Here is a 24,402-nt window from a genome sequence, read left to right on the forward strand (position 1 = left end):
GTAAATGTAAATACTCGACTTGGAATTTCACCAGCTCCCTGAAGTTGATGTGTCTGCTTTTAAGAAAGTTGTCACAGGATTTTTAATGGTTCTGGTTCATTGTTTACAATGTATTAAAGCAATAAACTTACCACACACTTTTCTGTCTATAGAAGAATTGCAGAGCCAAGTAGTGTCAGGGAACTGGAATGAAATACCTTTGCCACTAGCTGGCACCAGCTTTCAAATAATTCCCATAGTCCTTTGAGTGAACTCTCAGCTTTTTGTTTTCCCATCCTCTTAATAGAAATGTGTGGTCACTTGTAGCAGTGCAGAACTAAACAGCAACAGAGGAGCTGCTGTGAGCCATTTTGCAGATGTATTAGGTCCTTCCTTAACTGAAACACATTCGTAGAAGGCAGGACATCCTTTAGAAGGGATACAGTATAAATTTACAACTGCACAAAATCAGAAGTGTGTATTTTTATTTTTTTTTTTAATATTTCTGCTTTGGAAGAGGATGGAACATGATGTAATTGGGCAGATTTAAACATGTTTTCTTACATGGACTTTACAATAATAGGATGACTCAAGTCCTTAATTAGAATAAAAAAGCATTACCTCATCGATTAGCCTGCTGCTTTCACCAAGGCACTGGAAATCTTTAATCAGCAGACTCAGGGAACTGCTTGTAGATGAGACAGACTGCTAATGAGGGATGGATTCAGAGCTGCCCTGTTGTTTTTCTGTTCACCAAGTCTAACAGAATTGTTTGCTCTAGAAGAAGTTGCCTGTGGGGTGAATGTGTGCTCAGTTTAAATTGAGATGGGAGACTTGCTTTGCCTTTCATCTGGTGCTGTCAAGTTCCTAACTCAGCAGACTTAATAAAACCATTGTTCCCTTCTCCCCATGGACCTGCTACAGAATTGTGTGTCTTGATTTCAAAGGCTCAGAGAAATGCCTTTTGGAGAATCATTTTTGGAAGCAATCTGTAAAACGTTGCCAAAAATGCATGAATTAGCCATTGTAACTATGGACTGGTACTAATTAACACACCTGGGGATCACATCCTCTTGCTGCTACCCCCTGCAGCAGTTGGCCAGATCTGGAATCATCTGAAGTGACAGGGAAAGGAGAGTGTCCTTAAGGACTGACAGACATCTGGGACTCAGCAGCTCCTCATTCTGTGCTTGATTTTCTCAGGTCTCATCCTGGGTGTTCAGCATTTAAAAGTTAGATCTCACCCTTATCCCTTTGGTAAAAGGAATAAAGCTGATTTCATAGATCTGCCTGGGGCAGAGTTTCCCTCTGCACAGAAATGTGGCATTGAGATTGTTGTTAATGGCAATTGTCCTTAAAGTGAAAGAAATGCTACTACTTCCTATAAATTCTGGTAAGAGCCAAACCCTTTGTTTTCATATTGCTTGAGATGCCCAGACATGTCCAGATCATAAAGAGGAGTGAGATTTCTCACAGAGCTGTGGCTGGTGATATGATTGTGGCCAAACTGGTAAATAAAAATGGACAGGAGCTGTTGTAGACTTGCCCTGTGCCAACTAGGATGAAGTAGCTCCTGCCCAACTGCTAAATCCTCTCGTTTGCTAGAGCAGTCTGGGCACATCCAAACCAGAAAGAGGCTTGAGCTTGTGCTGATCCCTAGATTGTGGCCAGGCATCATTTGGGAAAGCAGTCATCAGTCTGGGCCAAATTCATGCCAGCATGACTGGTGTGCTGGAAACTCACAGGGCAGGCGTTATGAGCCGTTACTTCAGCCCAAGCCCTGAGCACGTTTATTTGCTTGTATAGATGTTGCCTTCTCATTGTCAGCAGGACAGCCTGAAGGTGGTGCACATTTAGGAGTCAGGATTAGAGCTGTTGAGGCCCCGTAACAAGGCTTTTCTTGGTGCAGGTGGTGCTGCATGGATGTCTGGCACTTAAATGTGCTCTGTCAGCATAAACCACCAAGGGCATTTTGCAGCAAGGCCGTGGCTGGCTGCCGTGGCACCTACCAGCTGGCACTCTTGGGTGATGGTGGGTGCAGCCAGCCTGTTGGGAGTATAACAGAGTTGAACTGTGTGGTTGTGAGCCACAGTGTGTCAGTTGGCTAGGTCTTTACGTGGGTTTTTGCTAGTATGGGCTGTTTTCTAAGGTCTGGTCTGAACCATGATTTTCTGTAATAGCTGCTACTCATTTGGCACGATACGCAGGGTGGTCAGGGTGGCTTGGATGGAAGATTCCTAAGTTTCTCTCTGCCTTGCTGTATTTTGTCTGCAATAGCATCCGAGGTGGTGTTGAAGGCATAATTAAACACAAAGCACAGTGTCATGCCCTCTAAACCACCATACAACGTTACCTAGACCCATTTGCTAAAGACCTCTCATTTTTCATCTGTGTGGCAGGTTATCTGCCAGCATAGGCTGTTGCTGGGTGTAACAGTCTTCTGGAAACTTGTACTGAGTCATCCATCTTTCTTGTCTTGGCTATGAGTGACAGACCCACGGCCCCACTGATCCTCTCATATGAATAAAACCAAATGTGTTCTTCGGAGGCTCCTGAGGCCTAACCCACACTTCCTCCCTCAGGGGCTGTTGCAGCAAACCCTGACCTCACTGGAGTTGTTTTTATTTGCTCAGTGGTGCTGCCAAGAGACAAGGGCAGCACCACACAATGCAGGATGCTCAAAGGGGAAGAAAGAGCACGTGGTCCAGAGCTGCTGGCCAAGGTCTCCAGGGAATTAGTGTCAATTCTCCTTTTCAAAGACATCCTGTTTAGGCTGCAGACAGCTCACTTCTGGTTTACAGGGCTGCATTTCACTCCCAATCTATAAAAGAAGAGTGCTGGCATGTAGACGTGCAGAGGGAGTGAGTTCTGAAAGGCTGTGAGGTGTCTGGGGGCAATAAGCATCATTGTAGTGGCCTGTGGGAGGTGGTGGGGGCTGTAACCCAGCCAGTCATATCCCTTTCTCTCATGGAGGAACCTGCTTTGTCTGCCAGTGGTTTGCCAGCTGTTGCTCAGGGGAGGGGAGCCATGTGGTGCTGTTGTGTGCTACAAGATGGATGCTACTGATGGATACTGTGGAGGATGCCAAGGTGTCCTTCATTCCTACAGACAAATGGAAACAAGGACAGCCTCCCTTTTGCTCTCTGTTTATTTGTTCTTCCTGGGAGGGGCTGGTACCCAGGACCTCTCCCAGGGACAACATTCCAAAAGGCAACATGGAGAAGACTGCAAGAAGTTTGCCTCTGTACGGAGTCCTCTGGCAGTATCTCATCAAGCTTTGCTCGTTCAGACATCAAAATATGCCTTCTTTCTGTGCCCAGGGCATGTCATAGGCATGCTCCATTTCAGCCTCTGACTTCGCAGAGCTCTCGCACAACCCTGACATTATTTCAAGCACTTTGAACTGAGAATCAGATACAAAATAAATAGTAATTCCAGGATGCCACACAGAGAAAGAGCAGACCATGGTCAAATGTTGTATAGTATGAATACAGTCCTGCCCTTTGTCAGCAGGGTAGGTGTGTGTGTGTGTTGCCTGTGTTCTCTTAGCACCTCTGCTGTGGAATTCTGACAGCTGTGGGAAGATGGGAAAGCCTCAAAACCCCCTTTTTGCCTTGGAGGCACCACAGGCAGGTACCAGTATCCTCCCTTTGCGGGGGGGAAGGAAGATGAACAGAGAGAGGAGTGAGGCCAGCAGCTGCAGACAGGAGGTGGGTGGGCAACACGGAGGGGCTCGGTGAGGGGCATAAGGCAGCCCCACGAATCAGCATCTGGCATTTTGGCTGTGTTTGATGTGCTGCTGTATGTTTACAGCCACACTGATCCTCTGGTGTTGGTTCTCTGTCTTGGCCATGTGAAATGTGAAAGGTCTGCTATATTATTTCTCCTTACGGATCCAAATTCTGAAATGTCTTGGGTCTGTGCTTTTTGTCTGAAATCATAATCCTTTCCTCTGACATTGCTACAGCCACTGTAACAGCAGGGAGGAGAAGCTTAAAACATTGTGCAGTTATTTGTAATCACTACTCCCCTGCTGTCATCAAGCATCATTTCATCACTTTCCCACTGGTCCCTCCCACTGACACAGATTAGTGACATAATTTCTGTTCCCCCTGTGTATTCAACAAAACATCCCCTTCACCAAACTGCAGTTTCTCACATCTCGGATGGCTTAATCTCACCAGATTCTCCACTGATGTAGAAGGGTGTAACTTTAATATATTTTGAGTGCATTTAGGTTTTGTGAGTTGGCAGACTAAAGGCCTAAAGGACCCAGTTCCTTGCCCAGACTCACACGGTGACTCAACAGCAGCCAATCCTGAGAAGAGCTCTCCTTGGGCTAATGGAGCACTACCTGCTTGCTGCTTTTGGTCCCTTTTTTGAGGCCTGAGGTCTCACATTGTCTGGGATTTGAGCACCTGAGGTGTTTGCTAGCATTTCTAGCCACTGACTCTGTTCCCTGATCCATTTTCCCTGCTGCATCCCCTGCAGCACATCAATCTTCAGCGTTGCTAACCCAGCCTGCCCCAAGGGGGAAGGCTGGCAGTAGCAGATCATCAGGTAGCTAAGTAGGAGCAAGGAAGGTCTGCAGTGAATCAGCTGGGTGGATCTGCAGGCTCGTGTCGCTTGTGTCAAGTCATAATTCTCTGGGATATGAGATGGTGGTTGGAGGCCTCGCTGAGATCATGTCTGTCATCTCTGAAGAGTGCTGTGGGAATTCTGGGTGAGCTGAGCTCTGAGAGGTGTTTTGCCAATAGGAGAGGAATGGTTTTGGTTATGATTTTAGAATATTATCATGACTGTTAAATAACCCCAGTGCTGAGCTGGATCTCTTGCACGAGCCAGAACACTTGTAAAGGCAACTTTCCTCTTACTTTAGCCCCATGTCTGTGGATGGCTTGTGCTTATCAGGTCTCTGCAATTCAGGACCTGACCTTGTTGTGCTCCCCCAGCTGAACCCATCCACTCTGCATGGCAGCCAGTTGTGTGTGCTGAGCTCAGTGCCCAGCCCCTGAAATCCCTTGTGGTACAAAAGCTTGTGTGCTGGCAAGTCAGGCCAGCTCGTGATAAAAACATAGGTAGGAATCCAATTTAAAAAATGCAGAACTACGTCAGCTGTTTTCCTGCTTGCATCAGAAACAAGCCCTTGGGCAGCTGCTGCTGCAGAGCCTCAGTGCCTCGCTTAGGAGGGAGAGGTTTGTGTCTCCAGAGCTCCCTGGTGTGACTGTTCCTGCAGTCTGACCTCCAGCAACGTCTGCAACATCAGAAGTGGAATTGCTGTGTGCAACAGGCGTATCCGTGGCCTGGGGAATATTTCACCCAGGCCAATTTTAACTTACCTTTGTTACAACAAAAAACAGCACAAGAAACCTTTAGGCAGGAAAGCCACATTTTCTTTTTATGGAAGAAGTTTTGATCTCGTGATCAGCAGGAGAGGCAGCAGATGGAGCATGGGGCTTTATTTGCAACAGCAGAATCACTTGGCTCTGACGATGTCTCGCTGTGGCCATCTCTGTTTTATTTCCTGTGGAGCCATCTCTGTGTTGCAGTGAGTTTTGTTTTACCCACGGTGCAGCCAAGAGGAAAAAAGTGACCTCTGAACAGCAAGATGTTGGGGAAGGAAGGGAGTGAGGAACCAGCCTCAGCCCCATCTTCCTTCCTCATGGAGCAGTCGAGACCCTGTGCTTTTGAAGGACTCTGCCTCTGAGCTGCTGCTGGAATCTGTTCATTGCCTTGGTGATCAGCCCTTCTCTGGCTTTTCACAAGCACTTTAGATGAGGTATGACAGGCATCTCAGGCAAAATTTTAAACTAGATCATCATTTGCAGTTTGCTAGAGGTCTTCTGTAGGCTGGGGGTTGGTCTCTGCAGGTACCACACAAAAAGTAGAAGAGTTTATACAGAGTTTTGCACAGAGCCTCTGGGGTTAGAGGCCAGAGGGTTTTTTTGATGCAAACACCCTCTCTTATTATCTATTTGAGGCTTTTCTGTTCACAGGCAGATAAAAAACAGAGTTTTGTCTGCAGTCTGGATCCTTGTACCTGTATTGCTCTTGAATGCAGTGAGGAGGGAATTCACGTCAGGCACAGGGAAATGGGTCTCCCCAAGGAGCACAACGTGAGTCTGGGAGGCTGCCAAACACAGAAAATGCTGCTGCCTATGGTGGCATTCTGTATACAATAGCTCAAAGTTAGGTAACTCAAAATTAAACCTTTATAAAGTAGATACGGAAAAGTCAGGCTGCCTGTCCTTGGGAGGAGGTACCAAGGAGTTGCAGGTCATGCTGATTTGACTTTAGCAAGGCCTGTAGTGACAGGACAGCTTTAAAATGTTCCATTTTAAATAGAAAGAGGGTAGGCTTAGATTGGACATAAGGAAGAAATCTTTTACAGTAAGGGTGGTGAGACACTGGAACAGGTTGCCTGGGGGAGTTGTGGATGTCCCATCCCTGGCAGTGTTGAAGGGCAGGTTGGATGGGGCTTGGAGCAACCTGGGCTGGTGGGAGGTGTCCCTGCCCATGCAGGGGGGTTGGAACTAGATGATCTTCAAAGGTCCTTTCCAACCCAAACCATTCTGTGACTTATGATTTAGACGTTCTATGATTTAGAGGTGTGAGTGCCCAGCTTTTTCAGGAATTATTCAAATACATCTGAAGAGAAGCTACAGTGGCACGTTCACAAGCTGTTTGGCTTTTTTCACCATTTGAGTGTTGAAGAAACAAATCACTTCTCCAGAATGGTGGCTGTTTGCATTTGCCACTTTTACTTGCAAATTGTAATAATTCTTACCACAACATTGGATACTTTCAGTACCATCCATTCCCTATTTGTCAGGCAGGCTTTTATGTTTGCTACTGAATCTGCTGAGCATGGGGCAGATCATTTACTCATGTCCATTGCATGGACTAGGCACAGAGAAAATAGAAGGTGCTCCAGAAGAGGGTAGCAGAGCAAAAATCAATGTGTGTGAATTTGAAATCAAGTCCTATCAAACATACACATAAAGAAAAATAATTGGGGGCATAATAAAAGCCCTGATGCTGCCATCATCATGCTTGCCTTGTAGCTCTTACGAATTCAGAGACTGAACAGCAAGACACAGTATTTTCTCCTCCTCATCCCACCAAAGCCATGGAGAAGAATGAAAAAGAGAGAATTCTGATTTAGTCCCTCCTTGCTTGAGGCATCTGAGTGTGTAAGTTAATGCAGAGATAGCTCAGGCTCTCTGCAGAGAAGCAGATTCCTGCAGTGAGATCCCTGTCCACAGGAGCTGGAGGATTGGATCTTCCATTGTCCTGGTCCTGCTTTGGAAGAGAACTGTGGGAAGTGTCACCACTCCTATGTCAATCCTTGGATAAGATACCATTGTTAACCAAGGCTGTAGGCTCATAAAAATAAAACAGCAGCGTGATTCTGGCAAGACATTAGTAATGGATGCTATTTTAATTAATTACTGATTATATCTGATTGTCTGCCTTTCTTTAACTTTACCAAGCATCAAGGCAATGCTCACCAGCCCATGCTTCTTTGTGCTGTACTTTTCTAACTTTTTCTGATTTCTAAAATAGCTTTATTTTTAGCCCTCTGTAACCTCCCTGGAGTTCCAAAATGTGTTGAGTAGTTACATCCAGGGTGCAGAAAGATGCCTGGGCAATTTTTTTCCAAAATAAGTTAGTGCATATGTTATGGCATTGCATATTTGAAAATGAGCATCATTGACAAACAAGTATTAGGATAAGAACTATTTCACTGTTGTTAGAAACCCTGAAAATACCATTCTGCTGCTTTGCAGAGAAAATGCAAAATACTAGTGAGGTTTTTTTGCTTATTTGCATCATTATTGGCAGCTTCATTATGCCCTCCTTGTTCTCAACCAGCGTCCTTGCTCTGATTTTATTTGGTCATGATTATATTTTGAAACTTGTATTTTTTTTTTTATCCTTGTTTCAGCAAGTCTCACATTCTGGCTTAGTCTAGGAAATCAAAGGAAAACAATAAAGACATTTCCTTTATGTTAATTTTCTTTGCAATGTACTCTGTAACCCTTGTTCCCTTCCCAGGCATCTGAGTGCCTTTGTGCTTTATTAGTTACTTAGTTGAAAGCTTTTTAGGAAATGTGTCTGTATTATTATTATTGCTAATGGACTATATACTAAACAAAAGTTGTCTGTGGTTTTATAATCTGTTTTCAGATTATATAAAAAAAAAATTATGTAATCAGAAATCCTAAGGGCAGGTTATAAAACCAGCTTGCCTGATTTTAGGAAGAACAGATACTCCTGAGTGCTGAGCCCTTCAGAAAAATCTCTCCACTAAAGCAGGTCCCTAGATGGGAGCTCAACTCTTGAAAGTCTTTTCCTTCAGGCTTTTATTCCATCTGTTGCTCTGCTGGAACAATAGTCCAAGGCTGGTCTAATCTGCCAACTCCAGCAGGAGAAACTTGGCCTGCAGTTGGATGCTCTTCTTCCAAATTATTTCTAATTGGATATTTATTCCATCTACTATCCATTATCATATTTTGGGACATGCCAGGGCCATTTAAAACACTGTAAGTTACTGTGATGGCCACCAAAAAAAAAAATATTACTGTGTGAGGTAAAACATCACTGTGGCCAGCACTTGTCACCACTGCTCAGAGTTTTAGCAGTCAGGCTGTGTTGAGCTGACAGGCTTAGAATTTCTATTCAGCATTCCCAGCCCAAAGCCAAAGAGAATGACCCCTTTTGTCCTGTGTGTTATCAGGCAGCTTTGGAAAACGAGCACTGGTGAATGAAAAGAAAGCAGGAGATGACATTTTGTTTTCTGTGAACTAGTGTATAGGCTCTTTGTTTTTAGAAATGTTTTTCAAGAAGATGTGCTAATATTGCTGCTGTTTTAGCAGCAGTTCTTTTGTTCAAGCCTCAGCTTGATTTGTGGGAGCTGGGGTGTTAGTTCATACTAGTGAGCTCTTTCCTTGTAAAGTGCCATGGATGCTCAACATATGAATATGTATAATTATTTTTTATATATTATTGTAACATTCCTTTCCTGGAACATGATGTTATTTCTATAAAAGAGAAGTGGTCACATTTTCGGAATAATCAAGTTCTGAAAAGTTTTTGTCTGTGTTCTGAGATTTCACTTACTCTGAATAATCATCACAGAATGCCAGTTTGGAAGGGACCTCAAGTATCAGCTGGTCTCATCTTTCTGGGTACTACTGTAGTAGATGTAAGATGACTCAGCACCCTGTCAAGCTGAGACTTAAAACTGTGCAGAGTGTGGGAATCTACCACTTCCCTTGGGAGACTATTCCAATGTTTGAGTGTCCTCATGGTGAAAATAATGCCACACACTCTGACTCATGATACATGGTTTTAACTCAGTAGTGAGCATGGGTTAGGGACTCCTGTCTGCATAGAGCAGAGCAGACAAGTCCTTTGATTTAAGCAATATGTCACCAAACATTAGGTCTGGAGATCCAGTATTTCAATGTACAGCTATCACACAGGCAGGTCTGGAAATCTTCTGACTTTGGAGTGTGTCTTAGTCATCCCTGTCACTTTCCTACAGCTGACCAGAAAGCTCTTCTGCTTTGCTGATGTGCCTGTGAGACCTGAACGCTGCAGAACAAGTGACCTACATTGTGTCTGTAAACAGTAACATGAGGATTGCATTCACAACATTGGTTAGGTTTGAAAGTGTCTTCTGCATGCAGAGTTTTGTGGACACTTTCATGAATGGTTTGAGAATCATGTGGAAGCCAGTGATCTCAGCTAGGTTTTCAAGTGTGCCAGCAGCCTGACTAGGTGGATTCATACACCCTGATTTTTGGTCATCCAGTGTGGTCAAGGTTAGTATTTATCTACAGTCACTTATAAGGCAATTTGGCTTCTTTTGGGCACAGAGCAGAAGACAGTTGAGTTATTGGAGTCATTCTCACAGTGCTTTGTGTGTAGAACTCAGTGAGCTCAAACTGGGAAAACAGGTATGGTTCCAGAAATGTCTTCAGCTGAAAACAGGATGCATTGTCTTTAGGGCTGCTTTGGTTTTTTTGTTAAGATTTTTAAAATTCACTAGAGTGATGTTCCAGGGTTCATTTGGTTCGACAACAAAGAAATAGCAAATGACACTGGTCATCTTCTGCCAGCTGGATGCAGGTACCTTCAGAACGTCAGTGTTTTGAGTTTGCGTGACAATGTTTTGAGTGCAGGGAGGCTGCAGGGGTGGCTTCTGTGAGAAGCTGCTGGAAGCTTCCCCTGTGTCCAATAGAGCCAATTCCAGCTGGCTTAAAGGTGGACCCACCGCTAGCCAAGGCTAAGCCCATCAGTGATGGTGGTAACACCTCTCTGATAACGTATCTAAAAAGGGGAAAAACTGCCACGGAACAGCAACTGCAGCTGGAGAGAGGAATGAGAATATGTGAGAGGAACAACTCTGCAAGCACCGAGGTCAGTGAAGAAGGAGGGGAAGGTGGTGCTCCAGGAGCTGGAGCAGAGATCTCCCTGCAGCCCAGGAGAAGACCCTGTCCAGTTGAGGAGGAGGGATAGAGGGGCTTTGGCGGGCACCTGGTGTCCAGCCAGGATCAACCCGCCCCAGCCAGGTAGCAAGGTTGTGCGTGTGCTGTGTGAAGAAGGTGCCAATGAAGTGAAAAGCTTGAGTACAGTAATGCTTTGGCAGACTAAATGTTCCTTCATTTCCATCTTCCCAAAAGCCCCTGTATCCTTGCACCAGCGTGCTGTGCCCTACACACACTGATCATTACATTAAGTATGCTGGCAACTTCTCTATGTGCCTACCAGCATCTGGCTGCACAATCAGCTCAATTCCAGCTCAGTCCCTGGTCCCCTGCTTATGGCAACATGGCAGGAGTACAGAGGAGAAGAGGGGACAGGCAGACAGACACTCATGCCAGCTGAAGAAAACCAGAAAGTGAGAAACCAGAATCTCAGACAGATTCTGAAACTTCTTACACAGCCTTTCTCATCCGTTAACCTCTGCTCAGCAGTGCACAGCCTGGACTGGCACAGCTAAATACAGAACCGTGGGAATCCAGTTTTCCAGCTAGAAACTGACTTCAACAGAGTCCCTGTATGGATATGCTGGAACTACTTGGCAGTCCAGCTGTGGCTTCCTTAGAAGGGAAGTGATGGGAAACAACTTGAAGGCAGAAAAACAACTGCTTCGTGTTCCTACTGGTAGCAGTCAGGCTCTGTGGATTTGGCCCTGTGCCCTCCAACTGCCAGTGGAGTCCCCTGGCAAAACAGACAGAGAGCCAGGTTAAGTGGGCTGGTTTGATGACTGGACCAAGCAGAGGGTTATTACCAGGACCTCTCAGTTCAGTTAATTTTGTTTTACCTGCAGTTCTTTATGACGCTCTTTGTGGTTCTCTTCCACTTCCTCAGTATTTCCCATCATTTTGGTACTCTTTGCTGTGGATACTTTAGCTAACTATGAGTGAGCCCCTTGTTAACTTACTGGGGTGGAGAGCTGTTGCTTGGAAATGTACTGGTTCATGTGTGTAAGTACCTGTGGTGTAACAGGCTGAGGAGAGTTGTTACAACTCTCTGGATGGACAAGGGATCTTGTCAAAGACTTTTTGGCACTCTGTGGGTTGACAAATCCTCACCTATATTGTCATTCACTTCCCAACAAATACATTGCAAGGCATGCATTATGCAAATAAAGTTGTTCCTTCCCCAATAGATTGGATTAATGTCTATCTAATAGTTTTATTTTTAATCAATTTGTCAGCTCTGAAAGCTGGCTCAGTCTAACTTGCTAGAGTCTAAATGTTGTTAAATATAACATTTTACCTTTTCCTTTGATACTTCAGTTCATTTGAGTGATAGATTTCTTACCACATTAATCAAGCAATGAATTTGTGTAGAAACCCTGGGTGAAAGCTGTCTGGCTTCTACATATTATACCTTTAGGTTTTGTCAGGTGTTCAATGAAGGCTTCTCTGCAGTTCCTTAGAGCTGACCTTCAAAAGTAGCTCCAATTCAGAAGTGATAATAAACTTGTGAAAATAACTGGAGGTAACTGGACCCCACTCTTTTGTGTGCAGCTGTAATTGGAAGAGGATTTTACAGGGTTCTTCAATGTAGTTGGAATGTATGTGTAATCTTTTGACCTTAGTTCTTAGTTTTTAGGGACTATGGCATGTTAAGTGCTGATAATGAGGTTTGCTCTAGGCTGAAACCTGACCTGCTCTGTGCAAAGGAAAAGATCGGATCTTCTATTGTGAGCCTCAGACAGGCTTGGAAATTGCAAGGCCATGACTGCCAAGAGTAAAGTTCTCTGAAATATGGCAGTTTCTTAGGAAGGACATGCTTCTCTTTCAGCTTAGTTTGGACTTTTCATCCAAAGGTTTTTGTTCTGTTCTCGAAATTTGCTTTTTGTGCCATCTGGTTTGCCTCCTAACTGAAGGTGCCCTACTGTGAAAGCTGCCTTGTAGACTCAGCTCGTGGGATGTGACTCCTGGGTGTGACAGCGTGAGGCACATGCTTTTCACTCAGTTCTTGGAAGGGGATTCATCTCTCCTTGTTTAAGACAATGCAGCCTCTCATCCATACTAGTTTTTAACTTCCTTGTCCAGCCAGGGGGAGAGGAGGAGATCTTCAAACATTTATTGTATCCAGATATCAGTGTTCAAAAGAGAGGAGACTGATTGCCCTGTGGACATGTCTTGTCTCTTTCCACTGAGTTGAGAAGAAACCTAAAAGTGAACTTTGTCTCACTGACAAATTTTTAGAAGACTAAATTTAGGGGAAGTTAATCCTGTCCTTGGTTCGAGAGAGTACTGAGTGGCATTTGTACATTCTGCAAATAGCACTTGGTCCAGCCAAGGATCTTCCAGTCCCTGCTTGTTTCAGCTTAAAGGTGATGTTGTCTTCATATCATTTCTTCTCTGGGAAGGATGAGGGGAGTGTCCAATGCCTTTATGCCTGCATGCAGCAGTCAAAACGTCCCAGGAAAGGGAGCCAAAGAGGTTTTATAAAACCTGTCCAAAAGGATCAGAGCAATGATCCAACCTGTACTTTGCTTTTTAAGCCATCCCTTTTCTGTCTGTCTGTGTCAGTGTTGCTGGAACTGCTCTTCTTGAATCAAACCTGGAAGAGGGTAGATTTAGGTTAGACATTAGGAGGAAATTCTTTAGTGTGAGGGTGGTGAGACCCTGGCCCAGGTTGCCCAGGGAAAGTCTGGATGCCCCATCCCTGGAAGTGTTGAAGGGCAGGTTGGATGGGGCTTGGAGCAACCTGGTCTAGTGGGAGGTGTCCCTGCCCATGCAGGGGGGTTGGAACTAGATGATCTTTAAGGTCTCTTCCAACCCCAACCTTTCTATGATTCTGAATCTTTCTAATTTTAAGCTATGTGGGAGGAGTAAAAGGGCTTAAAACAAATGGGATCAAGTGGTAGTTTGCACAGTACAGCATTGTTAGCCCTGCTCTTTTAGTTCCTCTTGGTTCCTCGATAGCTTTCAAGAGTACAGAACACAAGCACAGGGAGAGTATGCCAGACCAACAGTCCCTCCAGCTCAATATCCTGCTCCTGCCAGCAGCTAAAAGATGCCTATGGACCTTTCCCTAATTCTTTCCCAGCCTCCATTTATTTTCAGCTTAAGAGACTTTCTAGCAATAAATCTTCTGTGCTAAATGAAGAATTGCAGCTGACTTTCTTGTCTCTTATGTTTTTAGGGCTAAAAAAACAAAGAAGGCATCTGCTCCTCCAACCAAGGAAGAGAAGCCAAAATTAACCATTTTTGAAGAGGAACTAGATCCAGATGAAGGACTCTTTGGCCCAGAAAAAGATTTCTCATCAATTGGTCCCAGCAAGAAGATGAAAGAGAGTAAATCTGTTCTATATTTGTATATACACAGATTGTATTATCTAAAGCATGTGTATAACAGATTTTAAAATGTAGTGATACAGAGTGTACAGGCTAAATAATGACTTGGAAATGTTAAGGCAAATCTTTAGCTGGGGCAGAATCATCTTGAATCGTTCAGGAAGACTAAATAAGACCTGTAGTTCCCATAGCTGTTGACTTTTGACATTTTTAGCTTGGATATTGTAGGTCTGTGGGAGCTGGCTGTCCCACAGTCACTTCCATGACACTAAGAAGAGTAATGTGACCTACTTTTGAATTCAAGAAGAATTGAGAAGTCCTCAGAGTGCAGAGTATCACTGCACTTAATGGACTGGAAGTCCTTGTAAAGAAAAGAATTGTCTACATGATTATTTTTTTTCAGCTCAGTAGCCAGATGGTCTAGCTAGTGTTCAAGCAGGTGTTGTGTTATGTAGCATGATTTAACTACAGCATTTTCTGTTTCCCCTTTCTAGATCTGAAATTATTTGAAGACCCAGACCTTGGTGGGGTGGTAAGACTGGGTGACTCACTGCTGCTGCCAGCTGCCTGCAAGAACAGGGAGCATGTGCTGAGCACAAGTCCCGAGGAGGACACTGAGGAACTGCTGAGGTACACATCTCAGATCTGTCCCCTAGGATGAAGGTGGTCTGAGGAGTCATTCAGACCTCAAAAGAGATCCATTTGGGCTTACATACTTTGAATGCTAACTGTGAAACAGTAGTTGTACTTAGAAGTGAAAGGTAAGATATGTGTCAAGGAGCTTGGAAATCAAAGACCTTAAAAGGGCAATTAAGAAGACCCCTTGAGAGAGGTAGGGTGCAAGGCATTCTGTGACCCCAAAGGAATGGTCTTGAAGGCCCAAGGCATGCCATCTAGTCCCTGTTTTTTGGTATGACCCTTCTGCTTTCTGCAAGCAATCCACAGAGGGAGAAAACTGACCTTTGTTATCAGCAGTGAGAAACAAAGCCCAGAAACAAAGAGGGCACAGGTAGATTACCTGAATAATGCAGATGTGGTGGCTCTTGAGTTATGTAGCATACATTTGTATGTACCAGATGGTCTGCTCACATGCATGTGGTAGATTCAAGAAGTGGCTGGTTTACTGGAAAATGTGCTTTCCAGGGAATCATGGGCAGAGATAGGAGAGCACTGTCTGATGCAGAGGAAGGCAGAACCTTCTTCCAAAGGGAAGATGGGAAAAAGATGCTGTTCAGAGCAGAACGCACGAGCAACCAAGTCTTCTTTGATCTTTATATAAAGCACCTGAGTAGTTGTAGCACCACAGCTCTGTCAGCACAGCAGTGAATCCCCAGCAGTGGCTTGTAACTCTTAGGAAGAGACTGTTACGGAGACAAATGAGTCTGCAAAATGTGCGTGGGCTGTGCTTGTCACAACGTGAAGGAGAAGAGAATGTGATAAATGTTGTCACTGCAAACTGACGACTCTGGATACCTGCTCAAATGAGCTGAGAATTACTGTTTTAACTAGAATCACCTGATTTACATTAACAAGTGTTGAGCTTTGAGAAGCACCAATTGCTTTGTAAGTTTAATGAAAGATTCATGGCAAAATACCCATGTCCATTCAGACAGTTATCTTCCCTCTTCCTGTCCATTGATCAGTCTTTAACTAATTTATTGGCCTACCAACAAATATTAAGTGATGATGATAGAGAAACTATGTGAGCTACCCGATTCTAGCCACTGGCACTGTAGATGCAGGCACTCTTTCCTACCACTAGGTCTGCCATAACACATCAAGGAGGTGCCTGCAGAGCACTATACTTGCATGTCCTTCCAGGACTTGTGGAAAAGAGATAAATTGCTGTGGTAGGAACCAGCAAGGTCAAGTCCCATTGTATTGCCTTCAGGAGAAAACATCACACTCTTCCTTCATGGGATGTGCTTTGAGAAAGAGGGGGGATATGTAATCAAGTCTGTTTGGCTGATCTCTTCACCACAGGGATGTGGTGGAACCCAGGCTCTTCTGAGAAGTCCTGCACCCCATTGCTTTTGACTTTTGCAAGGTGACCAGCTACAGTGAGATGTAAGGGTAGCTGATCAGCTCTTTCCCAGATATTAAAAGAATTATCCCTCGGAACGGATTTAGGGCTAAGCTTCTCTTTTCTCCTGTCACTTCCCTGGGTCACATCATACCATATAAAAATTCCGTCTGGATACATTCAGCCCTTTGCCTCCACACTCAGAGCTTCTCTTCAGGTCTGATTTCCATTTAAGCTACAGAGAGAACTCAGCTTCTGCAGAAATCAGTGTCCTGCAAACTCCGCCATCAGGGATTCTCATGCCATCTTATTTTCTCATCTCCCTCCTCCCAGTGGCCACAGATGTGCAAATTAAGTTTGCATGCAGCAGGACTATGGCCGACCTGCCTCATTAATCTAAATTGTGCCTCCCTGATGTGACAGATCAGGTTTTTGTGGAAAGCCAATGCTAGAACTGATCCTGTGAATATTGCAGCAGCTCTGTGGGCCCACCAAATTGCATACATTGTCACACATCCTAGCCTGAAATAATTAGCGTAGTTGTCTGAGCAGCCTTTTAGGAGAGACATAATTAGCTTCACCTTTGATAATGAATAGGGAGTTGAACTGGAAGGAGGCAGCTGTCAGCATGAGGTTTGTCTTTTTTCCAGTGCTCAGAAGAGTGTCAGCAGCAGGATCCCAGTCCTGCTGCCCTGTGATGATGGACCTGGGGTGTTTGTTCTTGGGCTGACGCTGCCGTAACACTGCTGGTGTGGGAAGGGACAGCCCAGCTGTCACCTCTGTGCTACAGCTGCCTGTACCCTTAAAGGGTGAATTTTACAGGTTGATCTGTATTTACAGCTGTGAGCTTTGCCACCAGTGATGTAGGTGATCACCCTTTCAGGAGCATTTCATCCTGCTGAAGCTGAAGCTTGTCAGACCATTTCCTGACAGTGGCCGTTTCTAAACACCGTTCAGTGCATACAGCTTCTTGAGCTGTTTTTTTTTAGCTTCTGGTTTGCCAAGGAACTGTTGCCACTCTTGATGCAGAAAAAGATTGTATGTTCTTCATTCAGCAGGCCACTAGCAGCTGCTGAAGTCAGAGCACAGCACATATCTTCAGACTAGCCCAGAGTCATCTGAGACACCACCTCCAGCACCACATCATGAGAAAAGCCAGAAAAGCGTTCTTGCACCATGGGTGGGAGGAGAGCTCTGAGAAACTCCAGAGGGTCTAGTTCCTTTGTCAGAGAATCATTTGGGTGATGGGGCAGGTGGTAGAGGAGGCTGCAACATGTGAGTCAGAAATTTCCTGGCCACTGCAGGGCAGTTGCCCTTGCTTATTGTGACCTGGCTGTTGGGAAAGAACCTTCATTTGGCTGCAGTGGCTTTCAGCAAACAAATGAATAGCTGTTTTTCTTTTATTTACCAGTTCTTGGTGGGTTTTCTTGCTGCCCAGGAGCACATTCCTTGATGGTCTTTATGCATTTACATTATTTTTGGTTTTTCCTGTGATGTATAGGGATGCCACTTCCAAACACTGGAAGAGCTACAGACTAAACTTGACCAACAGAATAGAAAGGCTTTTGCCAGATGGGGACATCAGATCTTGCCCCACCTCTAGGAACATACATGGATTGTATAATGTGAAGAGGTGACCCAGAGTCCTGGTCTCTCCTAGTCAAGAAAGAGGTGCTTTTGCTAGGCCTGAGAGTCAACAAATTTCAACCATCTTGCCCCAGGTTACCTGCAGTTTTGACAGCCATCTCCAGCAGGGGGGTAAAAGCTGCCTGCTCTCCCTGCCCCAGCTATGCCTTTGCCTGATGTTTGGGGAACTCAAGCAGGAGAGAGAGGTTGGAACTTCTTCAGTCTGGGGGAAAAAATTCTATTTTCTCATTTCCTGAGTGAGTTATCTAACCAACAGGCTTTTCTCCCCAGAGGGCTTCTTGTGAGCACATGTGTGGAGGACTTACCTGTACTAATGAGTCTGTGCTCTGGCTCTCAGCCAGACCCCTCCAGCAGGCTGCATCCAAGCTCTTAGGCTCTCTCCAGCTCTGGAGCAGGGTGACCATGCACATCTGCCTGCTGGGAATGGTCCCTGTCCTGTGCCAGCTCCAAGTTGTGCCTGGGAGGTTTCAGGAGGGGGGCTGCTCTGTCCCAGACCAAAGCCGTGCCAGTGGTCCCTCAGCATCCCAGCAGTACAGACTCTCATGTTCCAGTGCCCAGATGTATTTCCTGGCACTGATTTAAGTACCAGTACCTGTAATGGATTTCAGGGGAAAGCAGGAGGGGAGATACTTCCTACACAGCACCCTGTACGTTGCACTCCTGTGGTTAACTCCAGCCTGTACATTTTCCACAGGCCTTGTTGGAATTAACACCAGACAAAATAAAAGACACTGATAACAAGATAGAGAAAGATAAAAGCCTATCCTGCAAGAACTGCTGTGAGTTGCATAACCTAGCTTCATCATGATCCTTCTGGGTACTTCAGCAAATTAATGGAGTCTTTGTCTCCTGCTTTCATTTGCTGATTGTCCTCATTAGAGCATTCCCAGCAAGCAGAGGTCACTGTCCCCATCGTGCTAGATGCTGTACATGCACACAGTCATTCCTGTCCCAAAGAGCTTGTCTAGATAAACAGGGCAGAGCTCAGAGAAGTGGCATCTAAAATGTTGATGTCCTGATGGCAGCTGCATCTGTCTCCCAAGTCAGAACAGTTTGCTGTCTTGAAGTCCACATGCTAGCAGTGATGTCACAGGGCTTTGGGACAGCCTTTCTTCAGTAAGGGTTTTGATTGCTTTCTGCTTCTGGAAACAAAGAGATTTTCCACCAGTAGAGTCTGTGAATCAGCACAACAGTATGGCTGGAATTTTAAACAATGTGGCACAGCTTTTCCATTACAGAAAAAGAAAGAGACTAATTAGAGAATGATTAATTACATGGAGTCTGTGCCTGATTGCCTAAAAGAGATGGGGGTGGAAAGGTTCTTCCTTTAATCTCCTTGTTATTTCAGAATAGTTGCTTGATTTTTTTGGTGGTAGATATGCACTGTAACAAGTCGTTTGCTTCTCAAGAAATAGGAAGTCCTTGTTTCTGTGTCTGCCTGAGGCATTTTGCATTTTACCTCTTTAGTTTTCCAAAGGCAGTTGTGTCTCACGGGATCGAATGGCAATGGATCAAACAGTTTGCCCATCACTGCAGCACTGAAAAGCAGGTTTTGAGACAAAGACCACATATTATCTGCTGTGTTCTCTCCGTAAAAGATTTCAGTCTAACCAAGGTCTATGAAAAAATCCAGGACAAAAAAAACAAGAAGAGATTTATGTGATGAGCTTCCAGACTTCGAAAAATCATCTCCTACAGAATTTTTGGCCACAACCACCTCACCACTGCCACCACCACCCCCAGAACAAATCCCACAACCTACTGGACTGCAGCTTTTGGGGATAGTTTATGACTGTGCTGTGTGGTTTTGTTGCTGTGGTTGGCACAGAAATTACTATAGAGCCACACAGGAGTAGAGGATTCAGGAGGCTGCACCTTCTGATCAGGTCAATGAGCTGTATTGACTGCTGCCCCTTCTGGGCAGGGCACGTAGCTCTCAGGCAGAGCACCTAGGTCAAAATTGTATGTATAAGTATATATTGTTCATCTGGTTATTATGGTTTCTCTTATGTGTGATGAAAATATTATGACACGGACACCAATTCACTCAGTATTTGTTTTTGCCAAGAAGGGAGACATCAGATCAGCTGAAGAAAGTTAGGCTTCAGAAATACCAGCCCTAACATGTTTTGTTTATTGCACAGCAAAGAGAACAAGAACATGTGTTGGCAGGGGGATCACAGGTGTGTTGTCCCTTGGGTATCAGAGTTAGCAGCAAACAAAAAAGCCTGGTCTTAAATTAATTCTTCTATGCAAATGAGGAATTCAGAAGGAATTGACAAGGTGTTTTTTAAGTTAAGTGGGATATGGCACCCACAGGGAGTCACAGAACCTAAGAGACATAAGAAATCTTACTATCTGAATAAAAGAGAGCATCACTTCCAGAATTACTTGGGGCATGAAATTTGAGGTAACAGCAGGAGCTGCCTGCTGGAATGCAGGTAGAGTTCCAGGTGCCAGAGCTCTGGGACAGTGGCCCTGCTCTGTCCATCAGTTGGTCTGTTTAGGTGTTTCCTAGTTTCAGACTTTAGTGTTCAGGCAGTCAATTTTACAATATTAGCCTTGATTAAAACTGATCCTTTTTAGATTCCCTTTAGGAGTCACAAAAAGATCTGGCTTTTGGTTTTGTCTTAAAGGGTTCTGATTATCCCATGAAAACTTCTGGGAAGCAAATCACCCTTGTCACAAATAAAAAGCATTTTTTGTTCCTCAAGTAAAATCAGGTTCTTTTTCTTTTCCTAATTGCTTTTCATTTAGACATTTGCAAACGTGCTGTAAAATTAATTAATTTCTATGTTGAACTGAAAAAACACATTATGAAAAGACAGTTTTTATTTTGGCAGCATTGAAAGTTTTATGGAAAGCTCTTCCTAGAAGATAAATTCATCAGAGTTGATCCTTTCCTGCAGAAAGTTCTATTTTAAAAGACTTCATTTTCTTACAAAATGAAAAGCAGGTCAGAAATTTCCTAGCTGTCACTGATGTTTTATTTTCATTCCAGAGTTGAGGATGATTTAGAGAAGCTCTTGAAAATAACCTCCAAACCGAAGCCCAAGGTGCCACCAAAACCACCACTGCCTCAGAAGCCAGCAGTTGTCCCCAGGAGCAGCAATTCAGCTCCACTGGCAAAGCCAAAGGAAAGCAGGATTCAGACAATGAATGAAGTGGATATTCTCCAGTATATCCAGGAAAATGAATCTCTCAACAACCAAGATGCAAGTCTTTTTTGAACATAACTATTTTTTTAAATGCAATGATGCCTTCTTGGCCCAAACTCCTGGTCAGCTCAGCAGGAACTGACAGATGTCTTTGGTGCCACAGTGCTCAGTTGTGTACCATGAACAGCAAGTTTGACTAGCAGAGGCTTGACGTGATGCTTTCAGAACAGTGCAGGTGTGGGATACTATTGCCTTAGATTTTCAGGGGGTTACAGGGAATGAGGACAAGGACATAGCACTACAGGTTGTCTACTACTATTTTAGTATCAGCATAGAACAGTTCTGGCCAGTTAAGTCCTGATTGAAAGTGGTAGGTGTGCTGCACACGTGGCAGCTGTGAACAGTGTCCAGCAAATAGTCTGAGGCAGGACAGGATGCTGTTCCTGTCATTTAAGACAGTGTATTTCAGCTCCCTGGAAAAATAATTTTCCTTTTATCCTATGCATTTTTGTAGCAGCCTTTTCCTCCCTGCCTGGTATTTCAGTAGTTCATAACCAGGAACTGTTAAGACTGGGTGATAGTTCCCCTGCAGTGCAGAGAAACACTGGAATCCCAGCTAAGCCTGACAATCTGCTGCCTTCTTGGGTACACAAGTACCAACTTCTGGGACAGCAAACCCTAGACACTGGGCATCTGTGGCCCCTGGGGAGAGCAGCAGGGGACTGGAGATGGCTCAGAGTGCAGCTCCAGACACCTGCAGAGGTTGTGGTGTGAAGGAGGTTTGGATGCTGCAAGACAAATCTACTCAAGATTCACAAGGACTCATTTTTTCCAGCCAAGTCTTCCTGGGCCTCTGCTGCAGTGAGTGAAGAGAAAGAGATTTCTCCAGGGCATGATTCAGTGCAGGTGTCCTAATGGAGGAGCTCTGAATTGCTCTCGAGTCACTGTCTCCTTCCATTCTCCTAGAACGTAAAGAAGAAGCCACAGTGATTAATTCCACTGAGCTGAAATGAGTTTTTTGATACAACAGTAGTCTGTTCATTCCTATGGCAGTGGTTAAAACAAGGGAGGACAAACTTGGGATTATCCAGAGGTAAAACCAGGAAGAAAAGATACTGGAGATACTTTAATATGCAGGAAAAGAAAGATATGGTAGAACAGGCATCCCTGACTACCTCTTTTCTTTCCTGAACTCATTCCACATGTGTACTATGCAGATGTAAACACAAGCCTACCAGAGGAAAAATACTAATATATTTAAGCCATATCACTATCCCCAAATTTGCCTTTCTAATATAGAACAAAATAAATAAAAATTATTTTTAATATATTTTTAATAATAAAATTATCTCTAATAATATTTCCTTTTTAAGCCAATAGAAAATATTATATGTGGTTATTATTTTGATTTGATGGGACAGATAAATGTAATGACTGGCTCTCATGTGTGTACAGTATGTTTCAGTATAATAAATATTTTACTAATCTGCAGGTGTTGTTGTTGTTCTCTAGGTTGTGGAGTAGCAGCAAAGGAGAGTTAAAGGATAAGATTCCATTTGAGGAGTGTTACATGATGTTGAAGGGCATGCTCAGCTAAAACCCTGTGTAAAGAAGTATGAAACCAAGAATGTCACTGTGCTCATATGTCCTTTGAGGGCAGCTAAAGGTAAAAGTACATATGGGCAAAGGTGGTACCTGGTCCTGTCCTCACAGTGTTCTGGTGCAACTAGGAAGCTTGTTTATCCCATCCTGCAAAAGGGGAATAAAAGCACTGAGGAGAAAATCAATGACTTGCCAGAGAGCAGGCAGAGAATACCAGGCAGGAGAAATTCAGGAGAGCTGATCTGGTGTCATCAGCAGCCTCTGTATATTTATCTGGGGGCTGAGGAATCCTGATCTCCACTTTACTCAGCACTACTCAGGGAGACTCTATCCTGTGGCCTGAATGCTGTTGAAAGGACCATGTTGAGGACCATGGATTTAATGATCAGTAGAGTGAGTGCAGATCTCCACCCTGACTGGGGGATCAAAAAGAAAAGGATTTAAGGTTTCTTGATGGAAATTACAGAAGAACAGAGCTGGCAGCAGCCTGGGAAGAGCAGTTTGTCCACCACCCTTCCCTAAGCAGGAACATCTGGCTTGTGTCCTGCAGATGGCAGTTCTTATTGGTCAGGACAAGGAGGTGTTACTGGTGTGAAGTTACCACCAGAAGAGCAGGCAGATGCCAGAGCAGGACATGGTAGCTGAACATGGTCAGGCTGGAGAGATACCTGAGTGTGAGCACTGAATTACTCTCGCAGTGGCAGAAATTACACCTGTGTTCTCTCTCCTAGTCCTTTTTCTAACCTTCCCATGAAATTCTGTTTGGCTGGAAAGCAGCACTGGAGATGTCACAGCCTTCCTGGGTGTGCCATTACAGTTCTTCACCATCCCATTAGAAATGCTTTCCTGCTGTTTGACAAAACTGTTCCTTCCTGCAGCTTCAGCTCGTTACTTCTAATTCTCATCACCACTGAAAGAACAAAGTGTGTTCCTTTCAGTCTTTTCTAGACTGAACAGCTCTGCCCAGTGAGGGTGGCAACAAGACAGCTCAGGACATCACTGTGGGGCCAGCTTCTCAAGTCCAGGATGAATGTTGTCACCTTGCATTGGATTTCTCTCCTCTTTTAGCAGAGTTGCTACATATCCACATAGCAGTTCACCAGGGGCAATAAAGGAGGCCAGCATCCCACACCCTTTCCTTAGCACCTCTTGGTGCAGTGACACAATGTGCAGTCTTTTTTTCCAGCTGGGACTATGTCTTTCTTTCACCAGCAGTGTCATCTGTCTGCCTTCCACCACCTCTAGGAGCTCCACTCAGAAATGGCTCATGCTTTTGCAAAGCAGTGGGAGGGTAGAGATCATATATTATCATCATAACCATGGGAATATTCCCAGTAATACTGATCTAACAACAGTAGCTGTATCCATTTGGAATGGCCAAGGAATACTTTGCCCCCAGCCCTCCCTAAAATAGTCAAATTACCTAAACAACACAGGAAGGAAGAGCTGTTAATTGTTTCCTGTGCTGGATTTTTAAGTTGAGTTTGAGGTCAATCTTTTACTTAAAATCTATCTTTTCTGTCAGGGAAGTAACATAAAAGGATCCTTCATAAATCCCAGTGGAACACGTTTGTTTTACAATGCAAATGTCTAGCTGCAGTAATATTTATAGGCACTTAGAGGTGAGTTACAGTCCTTGAATAAATTATATATAATGAATCATTATTATACATGAGAAGAATGTCTGAAAAAGGCAGCCCAGAAAAAAAGCTGAACATATTATTTGAGAGGACAGAGGGGAACCACACAACATACTTTGCATCCTGCCAGACCAGAGTGAACTTCTTTTTTTCTTGTTCATACATCACTTGTAGTAGCAGCTATTTTATTAGCCTGCTCTTGACAACTCTTGAAATTCAATTATGGACTTTAATGTAGATCTTGGCTGACAGGCATCACCTTTCCACATTAATAGCTAACTCATCAGGAGATCTGAAAGACAAGACAGTTAGATTTAAACCCTTACAAAAGGTGGTGATTAGAACTCCTAGCAGGGATCTGTACTGCTTTAGAAGCTGCTTCTTGTTTTGCATAACCTGCTTGTTATGTGGTATAGCACCAATTAAGAAATAACACCATGTACTTCATTATTTGTGTCACAGTTAAAAGGCTGGTTTCCCCAAGCTGGATATTTCACAGATAACCTGTGGGTCATCTGCTCAGG

The 24,402-nt window shown here is 44.2% G+C and overlaps 1 protein-coding gene across 1 annotated transcript in view; it reads left to right on the forward strand.

Annotated features, from left to right (window-relative positions):
• Window positions 1–22,127, forward strand: part of HS1BP3 (HCLS1 binding protein 3) — a 45,830-nt gene extending 23,703 nt beyond the window's left edge. The window contains exons 5-7 of the mRNA XM_051615079.1: window positions 13,657–13,808; window positions 14,303–14,438; window positions 20,480–22,127. Of these exons, the coding sequence (XP_051471039.1) occupies window positions 13,657–13,808; window positions 14,303–14,438; window positions 20,480–20,708 (517 nt within the window). The 3' untranslated portion in view covers window positions 20,709–22,127. The remainder of the gene's footprint in view (window positions 1–13,656; window positions 13,809–14,302; window positions 14,439–20,479) is intronic.
• The last annotated feature ends 2,275 nt before the right edge of the window (window positions 22,128–24,402 follow it).

Source organism: Apus apus, chromosome 3, assembly GCF_020740795.1.
Source record: "Apus apus isolate bApuApu2 chromosome 3, bApuApu2.pri.cur, whole genome shotgun sequence".
NCBI lineage: Eukaryota > Metazoa > Chordata > Aves > Apodiformes > Apodidae > Apus > Apus apus.